Consider the following 20,420-nt stretch of genomic DNA (forward strand, 5'->3'; position numbering starts at 1 on the left):
TATGTTGCACTCCGCAGTGCTAACAATGATGAACAAAGTAAGCAAAGCATCAAAAAAAGCGAATCAAAAAATTAACAGATCGGTATTTTTCCGCAAATTAGCCGCTAACAAGTTGCGAGGAGAAACAATTTGGCGCGCTTTCCAAAGTGGGTTTTTAATGATGTGATATCAAGCCATGATCCCATGCGAAACCTATAGTATTTAGTATAATCTTAAGTATATTTGCAATGAAACTGGCTAAGGCATTTCAGAACACTCTCTGTTTTTGCATTCAAGCAAGACATTTATAAAATAATTTTAGAGCTGGGAATAAGATGAGCCCGAAAATAGATCATAAACTTATTTCAAATTCTTCTTGTGAAATGTTAGTAATACAAGTTTTAGCGCATTAACCCGCAAGTTCAAAATTGATTCTTATCTGATGCAATGTTCCGAGTTTTAAAACTGCTCCATATAAATTAAATATTTCATCAAACACCAAAAATTCGATTCCGAGATAAAATGTTTTTGAAAACGATGCTGAGTGTTTCACTATATATAGCCTGTTGACCGTTAATCAACATTCAAAGTTTAAAATACTTAGTTGCATCTTCTTTTCGATTGAAGCATGAAAATTCAAATTTGTTGGCAGTGTTTAAAAAAATTGCTGTGTATGTGATAGCAGTCACGTTCAAAAAAAAAAAAACAAAAATTACTTGCAAACATGTCAACACTTACGTAGTTGTGAGATGATTTCATGGCTTTATGTCTATTGACCAAATTCAGTTTATATTCGCGTGCTTAATAACATTAATATTTAAGCATAATTACAGGATAATTCAGTTTATTTCTTTGACTTATACAGTCATAGACGGGACATATTTTTGTGCAGACACATAATCAATTTCTTATACGATTTTAAAAATATCGTCGCTGCGCTAACGAAAACAGTTATGTGTTTTTGTCAAATTTTTTTTGTATTGCATATTTCATTATCACTATATAGAGCCCACATTTCTGCATATGCCGTTTTTTATATCTCTTTTGGTTTAGAAGTGACCGAAAACAGCTATGTGCTCACAGCCCTAGAAGTACTCAGAAAAACGGTTATGTACTTACTTGCTTATCATTTTTTTTTTAACCGCTGGCGAAAGTACTTGTTTTCAATGCAAAAAATAATTACAAACCATCTTGCTTCCCAAGGCAGCCGGTTCTATGAGCCGGAGTAACTCGGGATTTTTCCCGACCAAGTGCTGTTATTTCAGTGTAACCCCATTTAATTTGTTGCGTCCCTTCCACAAATTGTCATCCTCCCAGCAGATCCTTGCAGCGGAACTGCGCTATATTCTCCTGCTGCGGGCGTGTACCGAACCCAATCCGGGACCTTACCTGACTCCGGTCCAGACAAATGGTTTTGCTGCGATTGCCGGAAAAGAATCTTTTTAGGACGGCCACACTCTTGTCAGTGTGTCACGTGTAAGGGATGGTTGCATCGGGCACGATGTTCTGGGCTAGACCCCAAAACCCGAAGTCCTCGTAAATTGTATAAATCTTTTGTGGCTCCTTGCTGTTTACGCCCAAGGGCGTTCCGTAGTCTGCGCCTTAGCGCCCCCGCTACCTTTTAGCTGCTCAGCAAGCCACTACAACACAGACTTCTGCAGTTAAATTGTAATGGGTTAACTGGGAAGATAGTTGATTGCATGAAGCGGCATAACATCCGCATTGCAGCGGTCCAAGAGACCAAACACACAGCAATATCTGCTCTGCAGACCTGCTCTGGACATAACGTCCACAGAAAAGAATGCGGGAGCGGAAATGGAGGCGGTCAGGTGTTAATCACCCACCCACTCAGTGCAATATAATCTATTTGATTCCGAAATCGGCATCATGCTACCAACTGTCTTACACCCTAAAATCTTGGGTGTGATGTTCCATCATCCAGCGCCGTAATAAAATCCTCAAATCTCTTACCGGCCGCACTTGGGGTAAAGACAAAGAAACGCTCATTACTACTTACAAAGCAATTGGCCGGCCGATTGTATGCTACGCGTCCCCGATATGGTCGCCAAGCCTAAAGGTTACTCACCTGAAGAAAATACAGGCCTGAAAAAAACACTGCCCTCAGAACCGCTACGGGCTGTCTTCTTATGTCCCCAGAACACCACGTACACAATTTGGCGAGAGTACTCACTCACCATTAGGGAGAGAAATGAAATGCTAAACAAGCAGTTTTTGTTGAATACACAGAAACCTGGGCATCCCAACAGACATCTTATTGATGAAGCTACACCTCCCAGGGGCTTAAGGGGTCATCTCTCTAAGCATTATGAGGAAATACGACACACATTTCATACATTTCCCTACCGCCAAAAGCAAATTTTAATCATGTTCGAAAGCAGCTATGTGCTATAAAATGGCGCAAATATTTATCACGTCGTAATGGATTAAAAACATGATTTTTTCCTTCAATAACATAATTTCCATAAAATATTTCAAAAATACGACATTTACGAAATTTTGCGAATGGACACCAGAAATAAGTTTTTTTGATCTCCTGAAAAGTTACTGAAAAACACATAACTGGTTTTCTGAGCGCAGCGACGATATGTTGATTCCTAATTGTGATGCGTAAGCTCGGATACAGTGATGGGTAAACATTTTTATAAATTTTCTTTTAAAAAACTTTCCAAATTTTAACAGTAATAATACATGTATCCACACCTCAGTGGAATACCACACAACATCGGCTGCCTTTCGAAAACGCATTATTTCAGAATTTTTTTCATAAATGCCCTATCACCGCTTAAAACGTATTAAATACACGCTTAAATGGAACTTTATTCAATAAAATGCTAAGCTAGGACATCCTTAAAAACTGAGGTAAGGCATGCAGAACTAGACTGGGAATCACCCGAAAAATTCCAAACTGATAGCGAGTTCAATCTAGAAAGTGTGTCCAATCTATCGCAAAATTATCTCGAAATTGTCGAAAAGATCACGAAATTTTATGACCAAAGTACCAAAATCATCTAGGAAACAATCATGAAATGATCCGGAGTTTGTCCCGAAATGGAATCCATATATATAAAAACGAAATGATCTCGACAACAATTCCGAAACTATCCCGAAGTGATTATAAAAGAGATTCGTATTGTACCGGAAACAGTTCACTGATAAATTTTCAGTAAGTGCTTTGACTCAATCGATATGATATCAAAAATTATTAGTCTTCGTCAAATAGACTGCGCGCTTAAACGGTTAAATAAAATTAAAGAAAAAAAAACTTTTTTAAAAATAAGCTTTTATTATTTTGGTTAATAAAATTAACTAAAAAGTAAACAATAAATTGACTCTAAAGAAATATAACACTTTATAAGTTCATTGTAAGCTTAAACGATAATTAGGCTTTTTCGTCTGCGACAAAAAAATTCTATATTGTACATAATTATATATTTTTAACATTAAAACTTTACACCTAAATTATTAAATCTTACAGTTTATATCACAGTCCTAATTGTTCTAATAAAAAACGTGTTAAATTTTGATGGTATAATTAAGAACATTTAGGATCTCCTTTTCTTGCTATCGCAATGTAACACGCTTTTATTAGAACAATTAGGACTGTGATATAAACTGTAAGATTTAATAATTTAGGTGTAAAGTTTTAATGTTAAAAATATATAATTATGTACAATATAGAATTTTTTTGTCGCAGACGAAAAAGCCTAATTATCGTTTAAGCTTACAATGAACTTATAAAGTGTTATATTTCTTTAGAGTCAATTTATTGTTTACTTTTTAGTTAATTTTATTAACCAAAATAATAAAAGCTTATTTTTAAAAAAGTTTTTTTTCTTTAATTTTATTTTTTACTTTTTAGTTCGTTTTATTAACAAGTAATAGAAGCTTGTTCTTATAAAAGCTTTAAATATAAGTATAGGGGGTGAAACAAAAACACATATATCAGTTACATCTGCGTATAATGCGTATTGGAATTTATTAGTACACATTTTATGCGCAGCAACTTCAGACGTGTATTTAAAGTTTAAAGCATTGTAAATATAAGTATTGAAGTCATGAGCCTGGGCATTCGCGCAATTTTAGTGATGTAAATTGCATGGCGCCAGCGCCAATGCGGTGCCAGCTCAATGGTAGCTCATTGACGAAATTACTCCAAGCGAATTTTTGACGCTTCTTAGTAGTGAGTGCGTAGTACATTTTACTTGCGCTATTGAGTGAAACGACTTTTGTGTGTCAGGCACGAGTTTGGTGTTATTGTCGCTACTGGCAGTGATGACACTGAGCTGTTGACGGTAGCGCTGGTAGTTCAGATTTTGAATCAGAGAAAGAATTGATGACCCGTGTGAATTATTATGGCTTTGGCCGTGTAAATTATTATGGTGTATTTGTATATTTTAGATTTAATGCACAATTAATATTTGTGTGTTTGAGCGGCCAAATAATAACAGTAGTATTGCTAAAGTGCTGCTTAGTTGATGGAATGTCGCTAATTTCTTAGCGATGATCAGCAGATTGTCAATATTTCGTTCAACGGACGCGCGAAATTGCCACATCTGCTCAAATTTTCCAAAGATTTTCCATTCTTGATTTAACTTAAGCTGTTATGCCAATATTTTTCAGCCAGCTTTTTTCAAATAGGTAATTTTTCCAAAAGCAAAATAAATTACAGAAAAGATTACAGGGTTAAACAGCCTTAAAAATTCAGCTATGTTGGTTATACACAGAAATACAACAGAGGGTTGTGTCTCCGCTTTTCGCAAGCGATGAGATTCACCACGCGTGACACGTGATTCACCACGTCCAAATATCACAATCCACGGATAGGTACCGGCGTGTTTGTATGGGACTTAGGCTGTTATGCCAAAGTAAATACAAATCTTTACCGATAACTGTGTTATCGATTAATTTGTCGAATTCTAACAAAGTAATATTGCATTGTCATCGGAGTTATACATGTGTGCAAAATTTCAGCTCAATCGGACACCGGGAAGTGTATCAAATTTAACTTGCAAGATTCCATTACAGACAACAAAAGTGAAAGTAAATAAAAGCTTATAAAAAGTTGTTCCTAGGCGGGGGGAGGGGGAGCAATGTCCACTCTGCCCATTTTTTTAAAAACTACATAGACTTCGCTGTATATGGACCATATACCACAAATCATTTGTCTAGGTCAAAAAACTTAAGAGCTATAACAATTAAAGAAAACTGTTCCCAGGGAGGAGATGGGCGCTCACTTTTCACAATTGATTGACTTAAATACTAAATATTATTGGTCTAAGTCAACTTGTATGGAGAGTTCTACATAATCAAAATACTCAATATGATTTATTCAATTCAAAATACTTAGAACTAAACTTAAAAAAAAAGAAAAAAATAGCTGTTCTTTGGAGGCGTAGGCAGCGTCACTCTTTTTCAATGAAAATACCCAGTATATCTTCCCAGGCTATTGTCTTTCTGTGCATCAAATCCGCTTAGCCATTCTGACGTGATTTTTGCAAGGAAGCTGAATCAAGTATAACTTTTGCCAGACGGCGTTAAGCTCACTTAAAAAAAATAAAATTTGCAATGGATATGTCCACGACCCAAATTTCGCTTCAAACCATTCTTGCTTGATTGAGCTACAAAGACAAACGACTACATATATATCCAAAATATCACATTTATAACACAATAAGATGAAGGATACGTATGTCCCCCAGCGGTTAAGGGGGTTAGAATATACCCGCGTTAGGTATGCCTGTGGTAATAAGCGACTAAAATACCAAATAAATTGAAAGGGTTGTGTAGCGCAACCCTTTCAGGTTGCCAGCTTCTCCAAACCCAATTGTCAACCTTTCCTATCAGCGGCGAATCCTCTTTCATTAACAGCCGAGGCTCTGGCGACGCCTAGAAGGTTGCATGTGGTCATAACAAATCGTTCCCGAGATGGTCGGGCTTGGTACCGGAACGTACCAGATCTGCATCCGGCAAAAGACCATCAACACCGATAACACTCCCCAAGGCCTTCGGGGAGTGTCCTTATCGCTACAACGACAACAACATGAAGGATATGTACACAACGTTTTAAACTTTTCTTAGTTTAGTTGATGTGCTGTAAAAATATTAAGTCCCCACTGTTTTCATGCTTTGCGCAGGTTTTTTTCAATTCCTCAATGCCTATAGAAATCTTTAAAACATTCATTGATTGTACGCTACCGATCCATTTTTAGAAACTGACTAACGCGATATTTGCAAATTCATGAGGTTGACTGTTTTGACACCAGCTCATCGAGGGAATGTGTCAAAATCGTCCTCATTAATTCTGTTTGAGTAATTGAAATTCTTATACCTACATGCATATGTTTAGTTAACGCATTGTTTTTTCACGTTTTGTGGATTGAGTAATTGCACAAAAAGTATAAAATTGTGTGAGCTTTACCAGAATAATACAAAAAAAAGTATTTGTACAGGTACAAAAGTGAAGAAAAACAAAATTTCTCTTTGCTAAATAGCTGTAAGGCCTGCTGAATGACATGCTTAAATAAAAAGACACTATGAGAAAAATTGGTTTATATATATATTTTTTTAACCAGTTATTATTTAGTAAAATCTAGTTTTCATCTTATTTATTTATTTTTTAAGGTAAAGAGCCCGCATTGCGTTCGTTCACTGAAATCCAGCAACTACTACAGCAAAGCAAGAAACGTGATGTAAAAAGTATTCTGCGTGAGAATTCATGGCCCATAAATTCACCTATACGTGCACAATTATGGCCGCTACTATGCGCCCAACATCAGACGAAACAGAATATGTTGGAAGGTTTCTATTGGGACATGGTGCATCAGGTAAATACAATTGGAGATAGTGAATTGCAAAGTAAAAAATTAAAGAAAAAAAAAACTTTTTTAAAAATAAGCTTTTATTGTTGGTTAATAAAATTAACTAAAAAGTAAAAAATAAATTGACTGTAAAGAAATATAACACTTTATAAGTTCATTGTGTCCTTTAACGATAATTAGGCTTCTTCGTCTGCGACAAAAAAATTCCATATTTTACACTTAAATTATTAAATCTTACAGTTTATATCACAGTCCTAGTTGTTCTGATAAAAAGCGTGTTACATTGTGATAGCAAGAAAAGGAGGTCCTAAATGTTCTTAATTATACCATCAAAATTTAACACGCTTTTATTAGAACAATTAGGATTGTGATATAAACTGTAAGATTTAATAATTTAGGTGTTAAGTTTTAATGTTGAAAATAATAAATTATATACAATATGGAATTACAATGAACTTATAAAGTGTTATATTTCTTTACAGTCAATTTCTATTTTACTTTTTAGTTAATTTTATTAGCCAGTAATAAAAAGCTTATTTTTAAAAATGTTTTTTCTTTAATTTTATTTTTTACTTTTTAGTTCGTTTTATTAGTGTTGAAATACTTGCTTAAACTATCTACTTGTTTCAGACAACTTAGAAAGCAGCGTAGATATTTTCTTATAACAAATTATATAAGACATTGTATTCAAATATATTTTCAGTATTAATAAAACTTTTGATTCGAGAACATTCATTCGTGTTAACTTCAATAGGTTATGGGCCCAGAGGCACCATTTATTCAAGCTTAACAGAGATAAGTTTTTGCATAATGACATCGTTTTATTCAATAGATAAGCTTCATGGGTCAAGCTATGAAACATGGTCAGTACAAATGCGAAGCGTACTGATTCATTGTGGTCTATGGAAAGCGGTTATTTGCACAAAACCATTAAACGAGGATGAGCTTGCAATCTGGACTGTGAATGATGAGAAAGCATTGGCTACCATTCTTTTGGGCGTGAAGTCGAATCAACTGAACTACGTTAAGAACTGTAAGACGGCTGCAGAAGCATGGTTGAAACTGGAAGAGGTACACAAGCCACAAGGTCCTGTGCAAAAAGTGAGCTTGTACAAACAGTTATTAAACAAACGTATGCGTGAGGACGAGAATATTGCGGAGTATCTCAATTCCTTTACTGAAATTTCAGATAAGCTGGAAGAAATAGGTATAGTTATTCAAGAAGAGTTACTGAGCATTATTCTTCTTTCAAGTTTACCCAAGTCAAATTTATAACTTCTTTGTCCCAATTGAGACGCGTGACAGTTTGCCGTTTCTTAGGGCTTTGCACGTGAAGATTTTGGAGGAAGGTGAGAGGCGAAAGCACAACGAATCGGTGGATGAAATTAGTCAGCAAGCCTTCGTAGTGCGGGGAAATTCCAAAAAACAGAAGAAGAATTTTAAAGGAAAATGCTTCACATGCAGCAAGAAAGGACATTTCGCTAACAAATGTAAAGAGAAGCAGAAAAGCGAGAAATCTGCAGGGAGTGCTATACGGACAACCACGGTACCTGGCACATTTGATGCATCGTGTTGGTATCTAGATAGCGGTGCTACATCGCATATGTGCAACAACCGGAAAATGTTTGTAAAATATGACGAATGGAAAGAAAATATTTGGTTAGCAGCGAACTCCTCTATACATGCTTTAGGAAAAGGTGATGTATTGTTGTGTACGAAAGAAAGAACCATTCGATTACGCAATGTGTTATACTCACCAGAGTTGAAGGGAAATTTTATATCTATTAGTAAAGCCGTTGAAAATGGTATGACGGTGAATTTCGGGCAACAACATGGTCTGATAAAAAACAAACAGGGTGACGTTATTTTGAAAGCAAAAGGAAAAGTGTAATTTGTATGTTGTCGAATTACAGCAGCATAGTTTGTTAGCAGTGACCAATGAAGTCTGGCACAATAGATTTGGCCACTTAAATTTTCAAAGTCTACGCGAATTAGATCGTCAAGGTATGGTAAGTGGTTTCAAGTATGATACCAAAGTTGAAAAGGGATGCTGTAATACGTGTATGTTAGGAAAAATACATGTTCTACCTTTTCCTCAGGCATCAGAGCACAGCTCGGAAAATGTGGTAGATCTTATACACTCTGACGTATGTGGTCCTGTTAATGTGAAATCAGTTGGAGGATCCCGATATTTTTTGACATTAATAGATGAAAAATCTCGATTCACCTGTGTTTACTTCCTAAAAGCGAAGTATTTGAGAAATTTAAAATGTACAAGGAATACGTAGAACGGCAAATGATTCGCAAAATCAAAGCATTTAGAAGCGATAATGGTAAAGAATACGTTAATAACGAGTTTGACATTTTTCTAAGGCAGCATGGCATACGACATGAGTTGACGGTCCCATATACTCCACAACAGAAAGGGGTGGCTGAGCGAGCAAATCGAACTCTAGTGGAGATGGCACGGTGCATGCTATTACATGCAAAAGTGAAACAAAGCTTGTGGGCGGAGGCAGTATCAACGGGCGGCATACATAAGAAATAGATGTCCTACAAAAATCCTAACAGGCCAAACTCCTTATGAAATGTGGTTCAAGCGAAAATCAAAAGTTAGTCATATGAAAACGTTTGGAGCTGTTGCAGTTGCACTTGACAAGAACCAGCGAGAAAAGTTCGCAGCAAAAGGTAAACAGCTAATTATGATTGGATATCCTTTAGAATATAAGGCGTATCGCTTGTTCGATGAAGAGTTAAATAAAATTGTTGTTAAGAGGGATGTACTCTTTGATGAAAATTGTGCTAATAAGGACACAAAATGTAGTGATTTAGTTAAAGAGGACGAAAATACCGATGTGCTAAAAATATGTATTCAGGAAGAAGGGATTCAAAATACTTCTACGCCACCAACAAGCAATGAAGAGTTGGAAAGAGACAGTTCGACGTATGATAGCGCTGATGGAGATGATGCATGTGTGATAGGTGACAATCAGGAGGAGATAATAGAAAGTGAAAACAAAAATGGTGGAGGTAGACCTAAGTTAAAGAACTGGCAAACCTGGTCGTCCGAGAAAGCAGTATAATGCAATAAATGTTATTACCAATGAAGATATTCCTACAAGTGTCAAAGAAGCTTTATCAAGTTCTAAATATAGCGAATGGAAGAATGCGATGGAAGCAGAATTTGCAGCACTAAAAAGGAACAAAACTTGGACATATGTCGATCTTCCTCCCGGTAAGAAGGCTATAAAGAGTAAGTGGGTATTTGCATTAAAGCGGAACAAACGCGGAGAAATTGAACGGTATAAAGCACGACTCGTGGCTAAGGGATGTGAACAACGTTTAGGTATCGACTATCAAGAAACTTTTTCGCCAGTGGTTCGGTATGCGACTATACGTATGTTTTTAGCTATAGCAGTGGAAGAGAAAATGCATCTTCACCACCTGGATGTGAGCACAGCTTATTTAAATGGTGATTTGCAGGATGAAATTTTCATGCAACAGCCTGAGTGTTTCATAGATCCGAAGAGACCAAGAAAAGTTTTAAAATTACGCAAGGCCATTTACGGTTTGAAACAATCTGACAGGCAATGGAACTTTAAACTTGATGAGGTTCTTAAGCGAATTGGCTTTATAGCATGCGATTATGAGCCATGTTTGTATAAGATGAATTCGGGTGATGAATTAGTTCTTATAGCAGTGTACGTTGACGATATGATTATTACCAGCAAAAATATTTTTGAGGTAACTAGGCTGACAGGACTCATATCTGATAGTTTCGACCTGGTTGATAAAGGTGTACTGCAGCATTTCCTAGGCATGGAAATCGAACGTAATGGCGAAGTTGGTTCCATTACTGTTAGTCAAAAGCAATACATACGTGATTTACTTATACAATATGGTATGGAGGAATGCAAGAGCGTGTCAGTTCCTTTGGAAAAGGGTTACCAGGTGGCGTGTACTACAGATTGTGTCAAAGCAGATGTGACGCAATATCAATCACTAATTGGGGCGCTTAATGTATTTGGGTATTACTACAAGACCTGATATCCAATGAGCATCCAATCCAGTATACCACAATCGCACAAAACATATAGATGATCGATATCATCATATAAGACAATTGGTTCATGACAAGAAGATTGTATTATCATATTGCTCTACGGATGAGATGACGGCAGATATTTTTACAAAGAACTTGACAAAGCCCAAGCATATGCAGATTACAAAGAAAATGAATTTATTATGAACCAACGCTTTAGTCTTAGAAAAGGAGTATCAACATTGAGGAGGAGTGTTGAAATACTTGCTTAAACTATCTACTTGTTTCAGACAACTTAGAAAGCAACGTAGATCTTTTCTTATTACAAATTATATTAGACATTGTATTCAAATATATTTTCAGTATTAATAAAACTTTTGATTCGAGAACATTCATTCGTGTTAATTAGCAAGTAATAAAATCTTGTTCTTATAAAAGCTTTTTTCTTAAATTTAATTTAAATATCAAATTTTTTAAATTTTTAGTAGGGTAAAATATCCTACACATCCTATCCATTTCATTTAATGAATCAACATTACAAGGTTTCTTCGAAGTCAACTTTGAACAGTCATGTACTTCGACTCGAAGACCTGCTAAAGACCTAACTCGGCTTAAAACCACATAAGCTTGACCAGCAGCAAATAATTTGCAGCCTATATAAATAACAGCATGATCTACAGTAGTTCCCTGCATTTTGTGCACAGTTGAAGCCCACGACAAGACAATCGGGAGCACTCTTCTTTCAGCTGTGCCGTGATTAAAAGGAAATTGAACTGATTTAGGCTCTATTATGTGAACGCCATCGTTACCAAAGTCTACGGAAAGCGATGGTATATCGTTATGGTATAGTTGAGTACGTCTGTAATATGGCCATATAATTTCAGTGATGTGACCTATTGCTCCATTGACAAGTCCCTTAGCAACGTCAACGTTAGATCTCAACATAACTTTAGCACCAAAATTTATTTCTAGTTCTTTTGGAAGACCTCCTGCTTTGTTAATGTCTAAGTGTATATTATTAACATAAATCTGATCATTGTTTTTTGTTCCATCAATTAATTGATCTTGCTAATCAGTTATCAACTGAGTGAAAGAAATTGTGCTTTTGAAACGATACGCTGAGCCAACTGTCACAATCGATAAAAACGTTGAGTGAATAGAGCGGAACATTTTTATGCTCACTAATTTGTCTTAAAGTTGCAACTGTGCATTCCAAGAAGTTATCACTAATCAACTTCGCCAGCAGTTGTGCTTTTGGAATGCGCCCCATGCTTTGTTCAACTCATTCAAATGAATTTGTATATATGTGCATGCACATGTTCACGTGTTCTTGCAACAACAAAACGTTAAATACATACATACATATGAATATACAGATTTTCGAGAAAACATATCGTATGTGTTTGCCAAAAGTGGCTTCATTTCGGATATCAGCATCTTCGGTTGTCAGATCTTTCGCGTTCAACGCTAACGCGGTGTCAGGATGAAAAAGACTCTCAACCAAATTACTGATACGAATCGCTACGTTTAAATAACCCTGACTGAGTATGAGTACACGATTTTTTATATCATGATGCGAATATATTGGGGCATATTCATAATCGAAATAAAATGTGAGTAAGTTAGTTGAAGCATTTTTGATAGAGAGCACATATAAAATTGTGTCAAACAGTGCTAACTAACTTAAAATCATCTTTTGTTGTCACTATGTCTTGTTCAGTTTACAACTACTTATTGCAGATCTCTGCTCTGTGGGTTAAATCTGTAAAAAAAATCAAGTGCGCAGAACAATATGCAACATTGAGCGATAACAGCCAAACTTCTACGTTCGTTGTATACACAAACAAAGCGAAGTTACCTCGTTCTTGAGCCGCTGTAGGTTATTCACCATCCCTCTAAACAAAGGACTTAGGCTTTTATTCCCTTGTGAACACAAATATTTACCGATAACACTGTTATCGATTAATTTATCGAATTCTCGCAAAGCAATATTGCATTGTCCTCGGAGTTATACATGTATGCAAAATTCCAGCTCAATAGGACACCGGGAAGTGTATCAAATTTAACTTGCAGGATGTGATTACAGACAACAGCCAAGTGAAAGTAAATAGAAGATTATAATAATTGCATTACGAGAAAATAGTGGAGTGACGTAACTTCAATGACCACTTCAAATTACCATAAGATCAATCGATCATAACACCTTTCTTAATTTGACTTAATTTTGGCAAAAAACTTCCACAGGATGTTCTTGTTTAAAGGAATCCTTTCCGGCCTAGCTTATAGTATAATATTTTTTACGGAAAATAGCGCCGCAGTCGAAACTATATTACCTTTATTCTCACTAACTCTTATTCAAATGAGTTATTCTTATTTTAAAGCAGTCTGGATCAGTTTTTAAGCCGATTTTTCACTACAACGAGACCGGAATATATGTAGAAAAAGAAGCCGTGTCCAATAATTTGAGATAAAAAAAATCTCTTTTCATTCGACTGAAAACAGTAAAACATAACTGTAATCTAAACAGTTGTCAAAGTTTTAGAGATGCGAAAGAAAATAATTGGCCACTTAAGAAAAATAAAGTTGACTTTATGACCCATTTCGGAAAGGCAGGATGGTCATAATATCAATATCGTTGACGTTGTAACCATTTGAAATTTATATGGTCATAGCCTCAATTAGCTTGTGGCCATTTGAAGTGATTATAAGGTCCGTTGACATTATGCCCCCCCTCTAGAAATAAATCCGCCTTCCAGAATTTAGAAAAAAGAAATATAAATCAATTCGCATCAACTGTTTTTCCTTTATCTTCCAGGTCTTTGGCACAACAGAGCTCTCTGAAAAACCAATTATGCTACCCGCCTTTGTTGATCCCGCTCATTGTATAACCTATCATCTAACACGAACTGGACGTTCTGTAGCCGATCGTATTGTGAATGTGTTGGGTTATGATTGTCCTGATATAACATACAGCCCAGTATTGTATCCGATTACATCGATTTTGTTGCATTTCATGTCAGGTGAGTTAATAAAAAAAAAAAAAAAAATGTTTTCCAGGTTTTACTACGTTTATTTTGTAAATTTAGTATTTGTTAACACATTTTTTAATCTTTATTTGCTCTTATGTATTTACTTCGTTGTGTACTTTAGTTTATTGGATTTTTAAAAAGAGATAATCGGTGGTTTTTTTTGCATGTATATACATAGATATGTACATATGCACTTAAACTTTATATGGACTGTAAAGTGCATAACTTTATCTACACTAATGTTTCCATTAAAAACGGCAAAAGAACACAGAATCAAGATATATACTTATATCAAGTTAAAGGAAGTTTAGAAGTGACAGTGGAAGTGAAAGAACATGTGGTGGAGGCAGAGGGTGTAGGAAAGATAGAAAATGAGATGGAGAAAAATGGGATGGGAAAAGGTAAATGGAAACGGGAAAAAAGGAGAGAGTTGGGAAAATTTTGAATAAAAACCGAAGTTCGGGTATTTCAGCGTCAATAGAAAGCAAATGAAATGACAAAAAAACATACCTTGTGTGAAAAAGTTTGAAATATGCTTCGCAAAGAAATTGTCAAACACTATAAGGAACCTCAATCTTCTTTGTTAGATCAAAATGAGTTAGCCCACAAAACTGCATATCTATTCTAACAACTTCCCAAAATTTTTTATAAAAGTTGGGAAAATTGCATGAAGGATTTTTATCGCATCGTCGTTCTGCATACGTATTATCGTGATTGGACGATTTAACGTCGGCAAAGACAGCGCTTATTAATGTTGTTGTAGTGGTAAAGGCACTCCACCTAGGTCGGGCCTGTACCTCATTGGTGTTTGTTATGGGAATGTGCCGGATCGAAATCCGGCAAAGGACCATCAATATCGATTACATTCCTTAAAACCTTCGGGAGTGTCTATCGCTGCAGCAACAACAACCATTGAGGTACAAGCCCGCCCATCTCGGCAACGATTTAGTATGAGCACATTGACCCTTCTAAGTCAGTCCGCCCCGACCTCCTAATTCCATGAGTAACTTCGGATCCCGAAAACCTGCTAAATATCTTTATGATGCATGTATATTTGTAACAGGGTTCCCCTCGTGTAGTGAGGTTGTTGATAATTGGATTCCTTTTATGAAACAAATACGACAAAAGACCTATATACATATATGAAGCTTTTGAACTTTTATATACTCTCATACGCAAAAGAAATTACTCACGTATACAACAGATTTGCAAAAACATATTCAACCACAGACCTTTCCGGTCTGTGCTATTTACGCATACTCACTTTTTTTAGGGTGGTTTGGTTTATTTGACACGATGTATTTACGTACAAGCGTAGAGCGTAAACCAGTATGAACGTAAGCGTAACAGCGTATAGACGCGAAAGCATATGAGCGTAAAGGCACGTCCATTTGTAAATGTATCAACGTAAGAGTTGTGAGCGGAAATACGTGGTAGCGTGAGGGTATGAGAGTAGATTCGCAAAAGCGTAAAAATGTGCTAGCTTAAAAGATACCGTATAATCAAACAGGCGCTGCATCGTGTTAGCATATTACTGTGAAAGCGGAAAATAAAATTAATACAGAAATTCGTAATAATATAAGTTGTCAATCATACCTATGGTCGTAGCTATAGGCCTATAAAATAACAGCGTATAAATGTGAAAGCGGATTAGAGCAGTAGAGGGCAAGCGTAAAACCGTATCAGCGCAAGATATTCGTACTAGCGAATTGTAGCAGTTACTGTAGTATATGATATAGCCTTAATACGTTGAAACTAGCGTATAGCTCTATTCAAATACAATATTTAGGTTAAAAAGTTCTATTAGATGGGGCAGGTATAGAGATATTTATAGATCTTTAGAACATTCATGTCTAACAGGGAAGAATTGAAATAATTAGAAAGTTCATAAAAGGTTTGAAATCTTCGGATTGGTTTCCAGTGAGCTAGGGCCATAAACTTTAAAATGTGGCTCAGAGTTGATCGATAGTATATGACAAAGTTCCACTAGGTGGCGTACGGATCTAGTTAATCAGGTAAATCGTTCGGAAGGGTGTGAAATTTTCGATCAATTTTCGATAAATTTCCAATTGAGGTACAAACCTAATAGTAGCTTAGAACCCTGCGAAAATGTATAAAATAAGGGAGGTAATCCCGATAGATGGCAATTGTGGCGAGATCTTTTATAATTTCGTACCAAACAGGGAAATTTTGCGGTCAGGTTTTAAGAAACTTCCCATTGAGCTATAAAACTGCTACTTCACACATTTCTATTAGAGCCAAGACAACACAATGAAGGATTGACTATTCCGCAAGGTGGCGCACGGATTGGGATAATAAAAATATTATTTCGCAACTTCTTCTTTGTGCTCCTTTCCATTTCCATCTTCTGCTCTGAATCTGCATCACGCTCTTTTCTTTCCATTTTATTTTCCTTTCACATGATATCTCCCTTATATAATTTTTCTCAGTACTTTGTCTTCAATCTCCTCCGTTTGTATATCTCTTATATATTTTATTTTTAACGTAAAAAGTTGTGCTAAATTAGTAGCTACACACACATACACACATACATTTCAATCCTATTTTTAATTTAATCGTAAATCACAAATCATGCATTAGTGTTCGAGAAATTCACCCCCAATAGCAATCCATTGTTAATGGAAAACTTCAACAAAAAGTTAGAGCTTCTAGTTGATTTCGCACATTACAAGTTTCGTTTAGAGTAAACTGGTTTTTGAACCACTTTCCACTGCAAGCAACTACATTTTTTGCTCTTTTAATCGAGGCATCAACGTCTGTATGTGTTGTATGTGTGTGTGAGTATGTGCGTTCTTAACTCGTAAACATATTCTTATTTTTTTGTTTTTTTTTTTGTGAATAAAAAAATTAACATTTCACTTACATTTGAACGTTGTTGAGTTGCTTTTTACGAAATGCAAATTTATTTTAATAAAAAACAGAAAACTTGAAATATAGGTAGATATATTTTTTATAAGTGGATCATTAAAATGAAATGCAAGATTTTATAAATAAATAAATACATACATATAAATTACAAATACATACTTACAACGCACACACGGCAGTTCTACAGTCTAGATCACAGCCTCTACAGAGTTTTTTTACATTCTGCACTCAACTTCATTGACTTAATTCCGTTTATAAATAACTGTTATTAAAATATTTTATTTTTTAATTAATTAGTAATAACTGCATATGTATAAAGTAATTTCATTGTTTACTAATCAGACACAATACACGAGTCAACAAAGTGTAGAAAAAGTGATTACTGTCTGCTTTGTCTCCGTTTGTGGGCCATTGAAAGGTCGACACTCCAATGCTTTTGTTATAACGAGCATAACAACCAAAGTTGTTACCGATTAACCTCTGCTATCAGAGCTCCCTTGTTGTGCGTCAAAATTAGAATAATAGCAATTGTTGGTGATCTTATTCTTCTTCAGTTTTTTTCCTCCATATAATATTCCTCTTTATTTGAATCTGTCGTCTTATCATATAAAATTATTCATATGACTTTATAAATATTGTTGAGGTCTTAATAGTTGATAGACCCCATAAACTTTTGCATGTGTTGCATATCCCAGTAGAAACTTCTCAGTCTTCAGATTCGTGATGGTTGGGCTTTTAAACCTTTAATATTGCTTTGTCATGGAGTCGTCTATTATTATCTATTCGGAGTACTCTTTCTCGGTTTTAATTTCATTTGCCACGATTTCTTTCCTATATGATTCTTCTCAGTACTTCATCTCCATTCCTTCCATCCAAGTACTTGTCTTCTAGATTATACACAAGTGAAAGTAGTCAGATTGATTCAGGAAGTGTTATTTTTACGGATTATTGTTAACTTGAGACCAATTGTTTCTCTTATTCTGAAATTTGTTGTCTTGATAGAAAACCCGGTTTTTTAAGGATAATGCGATCAATTTCGCCGAATGTATGTATGTTAATTTTATTAGCGGCATTTTTTCGGTGTAAGGATGCTACATCAAATAAAATTTGATATTGCTCTTTCAACAATAAATATGGATGCGCTATCCCTATGCATACCATAAATCGATTAAAGGTTTTATTGCAAAACCATCGTACTAGCGTAATATCGCCTGAGCACGAAAACGTAGTAGCGCATTCGCGTAAATTTATACCAACGTATTGTCGTACAATCGTGTTGTCGTATAAGCGCAACTGCGTAGTGACGTATTATCGTAAAAGCGAACATGTCATAGCATTATTCGTAGCTGTAACCACAACCGCAGTCATAGAAATATGTAGCCTTATTTTTAATCGCGCCCCTAAGCGTATAAACGTTCCCCGCTCCCACTACCTTACCTTTAATCCAATGGATTATTTTCTTATAGTTTTGTCGTTTTTCTTAAGGTTTTTTTTTTAATTTTGAGAAAAAAAATTAAAAGGTAGAAAGGTATTGGAGTCTCCTCAAAAAACGCAACTACACTCAGAGAAAAAATCGTTCTAAAACGAACGAAACACGTTCAAAATTAAGAACATTCGTTGACAAAAGTCTGTTAAGTACGTTTTTCCTTAACTCGTGACCGATGGGCTTGTTTTAAGAACAGTTTCTCCAAGCACACCGTTCGTATTTTGTGACCACTTTGGTATTGATGTGTGAACTTTCTGTGCTCATTTCAAGCACTACTTGGGCTTGATTTAAGATTTTGCGTTCTCACGCTTCGAGAACAATTTGTGGTCGACTTAACATTTTGCGGTGTCAGTTCAAGAACGGTTTGTGTTTGATCTTTGGGGGAAGTGGGGAAGGTCATTTTTTCAAGCACCCATTCATTTATTTTTTATTAATAAATGATTTTTTCGTCATTAATAAAAAATATTAATAACAAAACAAATTTTTATTAAAATTCCAAAAAGTTTTGAAAAAACGCATAATACGCATTTTTTATACTCAGTTGAGCAGAGCCCACAGAGTATATTAACTTTGATTGGATAACGGTTGATTGTACAGGTATAAAGGAATCTAGATAGATATAGACTTCCATATATCAAAATCATCAGTATCGAAAAAAATTTGATTGAGCCATGTCCGTCCGTCCGTCTGTCCGTTAACACGATAACTTGAGTAAATTTTGAGGTATATTGATGAAATTTGGTATGTAGGTTCCTGGGCACTCATATCAGATCGCTATTTAAAATGAACGATATCGGACTATAACCACGCCCACTTTTTCGATATCGAAAATTTCGAAAAACAGAAAAAATGCGATAATTCATTGCCAAAGACAGACAAGGCGATGAATCTTGGTAGGTGTGTTGACCTTATGATGCAGAATAGAAAATTAGTAAAATTTTGGACAATGGGCGCGGAACCGCCCACTTTTAAAAGAAGGTAATTTTCAAGTTTTGCAAGCTGTAATTTGGCAGTCGTTGAAGATATCATCATTAAATTTGGCAGGAACGTTACTCCTATTACTATATGTATGCTTAATAAAAATTAGCAAAATCGGAGAACGACCACGCCCACTTTAAAAAAAAATTTTTTTAAAGTCAAATTTTAACAAAAAATTCAATATCTTTACAGTATATAAGTAAATTATGTCAACATTCGACTCCAGTAATGATATTGTGCAATAAAATACAAAAATAAAAGAAAATTTCAAAATGGGCGTGGTTCCGCCCTTTTTCATTTAATTTGTCTAGGATACTTTTAATGTCATAAGTCGAACAAAAATTTACCAATCCTTGTGAAATTTGGTAGGGGCTTAGATTCTAGGACGATAACTGTTTTCTGTGAAAAAGGATGAAATCGGTTAAAGCCACACACAGTTTTTTTACACAGTCGTCCGTCTGTCCTTCCGCTCGGCCGTTAATACGATAACTTAAGCAAAAATCGATATATCTTTACTAAACTCAGTTCTCGTACTTATCTGAACTCACTTTGTATTGGTGTAAAAAATGGACGAAATCCGACTATGACCACGCCCACTTTTTCGATATCGAAAGTTACGAAAAATTAAAAAAACGCCATAATTTTATACCAAATACGAAAAAAGGGATGAAACATGGTAATTGGATTGGTTTATTGGCGCAAAATATAACTTAAAAAAAAACTTTGTAAAATGGGTGTGACACCTACCATATGAAGTAGAAGTAAATGAAAAAGTTCTGCAGGGCGAAATCAAGGGCTTTGAATCTTGGCAGGAATACCGTTCGTGGTATTACATATATAAATAAATTAGCGGTACCCGACAAATGATGTTCTGGGTCACCCACATTTCCGTCGATATCTCGAAAACGCCCTCATTAATACCTTTAATTTGATACCCATATCGTACAAACACATTATAGAGTCACCCCTGGTCAACCTTTATGACGATATCTCGAAAAGGCCCACTTCTTAGTCACCTTTAATGATTGCTTTAAACTCCTTATATTGATGGAGAAATTTATAAGAAGATATATTCGTCAGTATGTACTTTACTTGCAGCTATTCGGGGAAGGACTAGCGTCTGCCGTATACTGTGCTGATCCGGAAATAAACAGATCCTACAAGCTGCCAGATCACTG

At 35.5% G+C, this 20,420-nt stretch overlaps 1 protein-coding gene across 13 annotated transcripts in view; it reads left to right on the plus strand.

Moving 5' to 3' along the window:
* The window catches only part of sky (GTPase-activating protein skywalker), a 424,014-nt gene that overhangs the window by 323,137 nt on the left and 80,457 nt on the right, over positions 1–20,420 (plus strand). For all 13 annotated transcript variants that reach the window (XM_067766885.1, XM_067766884.1, XM_067766890.1 and 10 more), the window contains 2 exons: positions 6,622–6,824; positions 13,676–13,880. In XM_067766885.1, coding sequence (XP_067622986.1) covers positions 6,622–6,824; positions 13,676–13,880 — 408 coding nt within the window. The remainder of the gene's footprint in view (positions 1–6,621; positions 6,825–13,675; positions 13,881–20,420) is intronic.

This window comes from Eurosta solidaginis, chromosome 2 (assembly GCF_040869045.1).
Source record: "Eurosta solidaginis isolate ZX-2024a chromosome 2, ASM4086904v1, whole genome shotgun sequence".
NCBI classification, from domain to species: domain Eukaryota; kingdom Metazoa; phylum Arthropoda; class Insecta; order Diptera; family Tephritidae; genus Eurosta; species Eurosta solidaginis.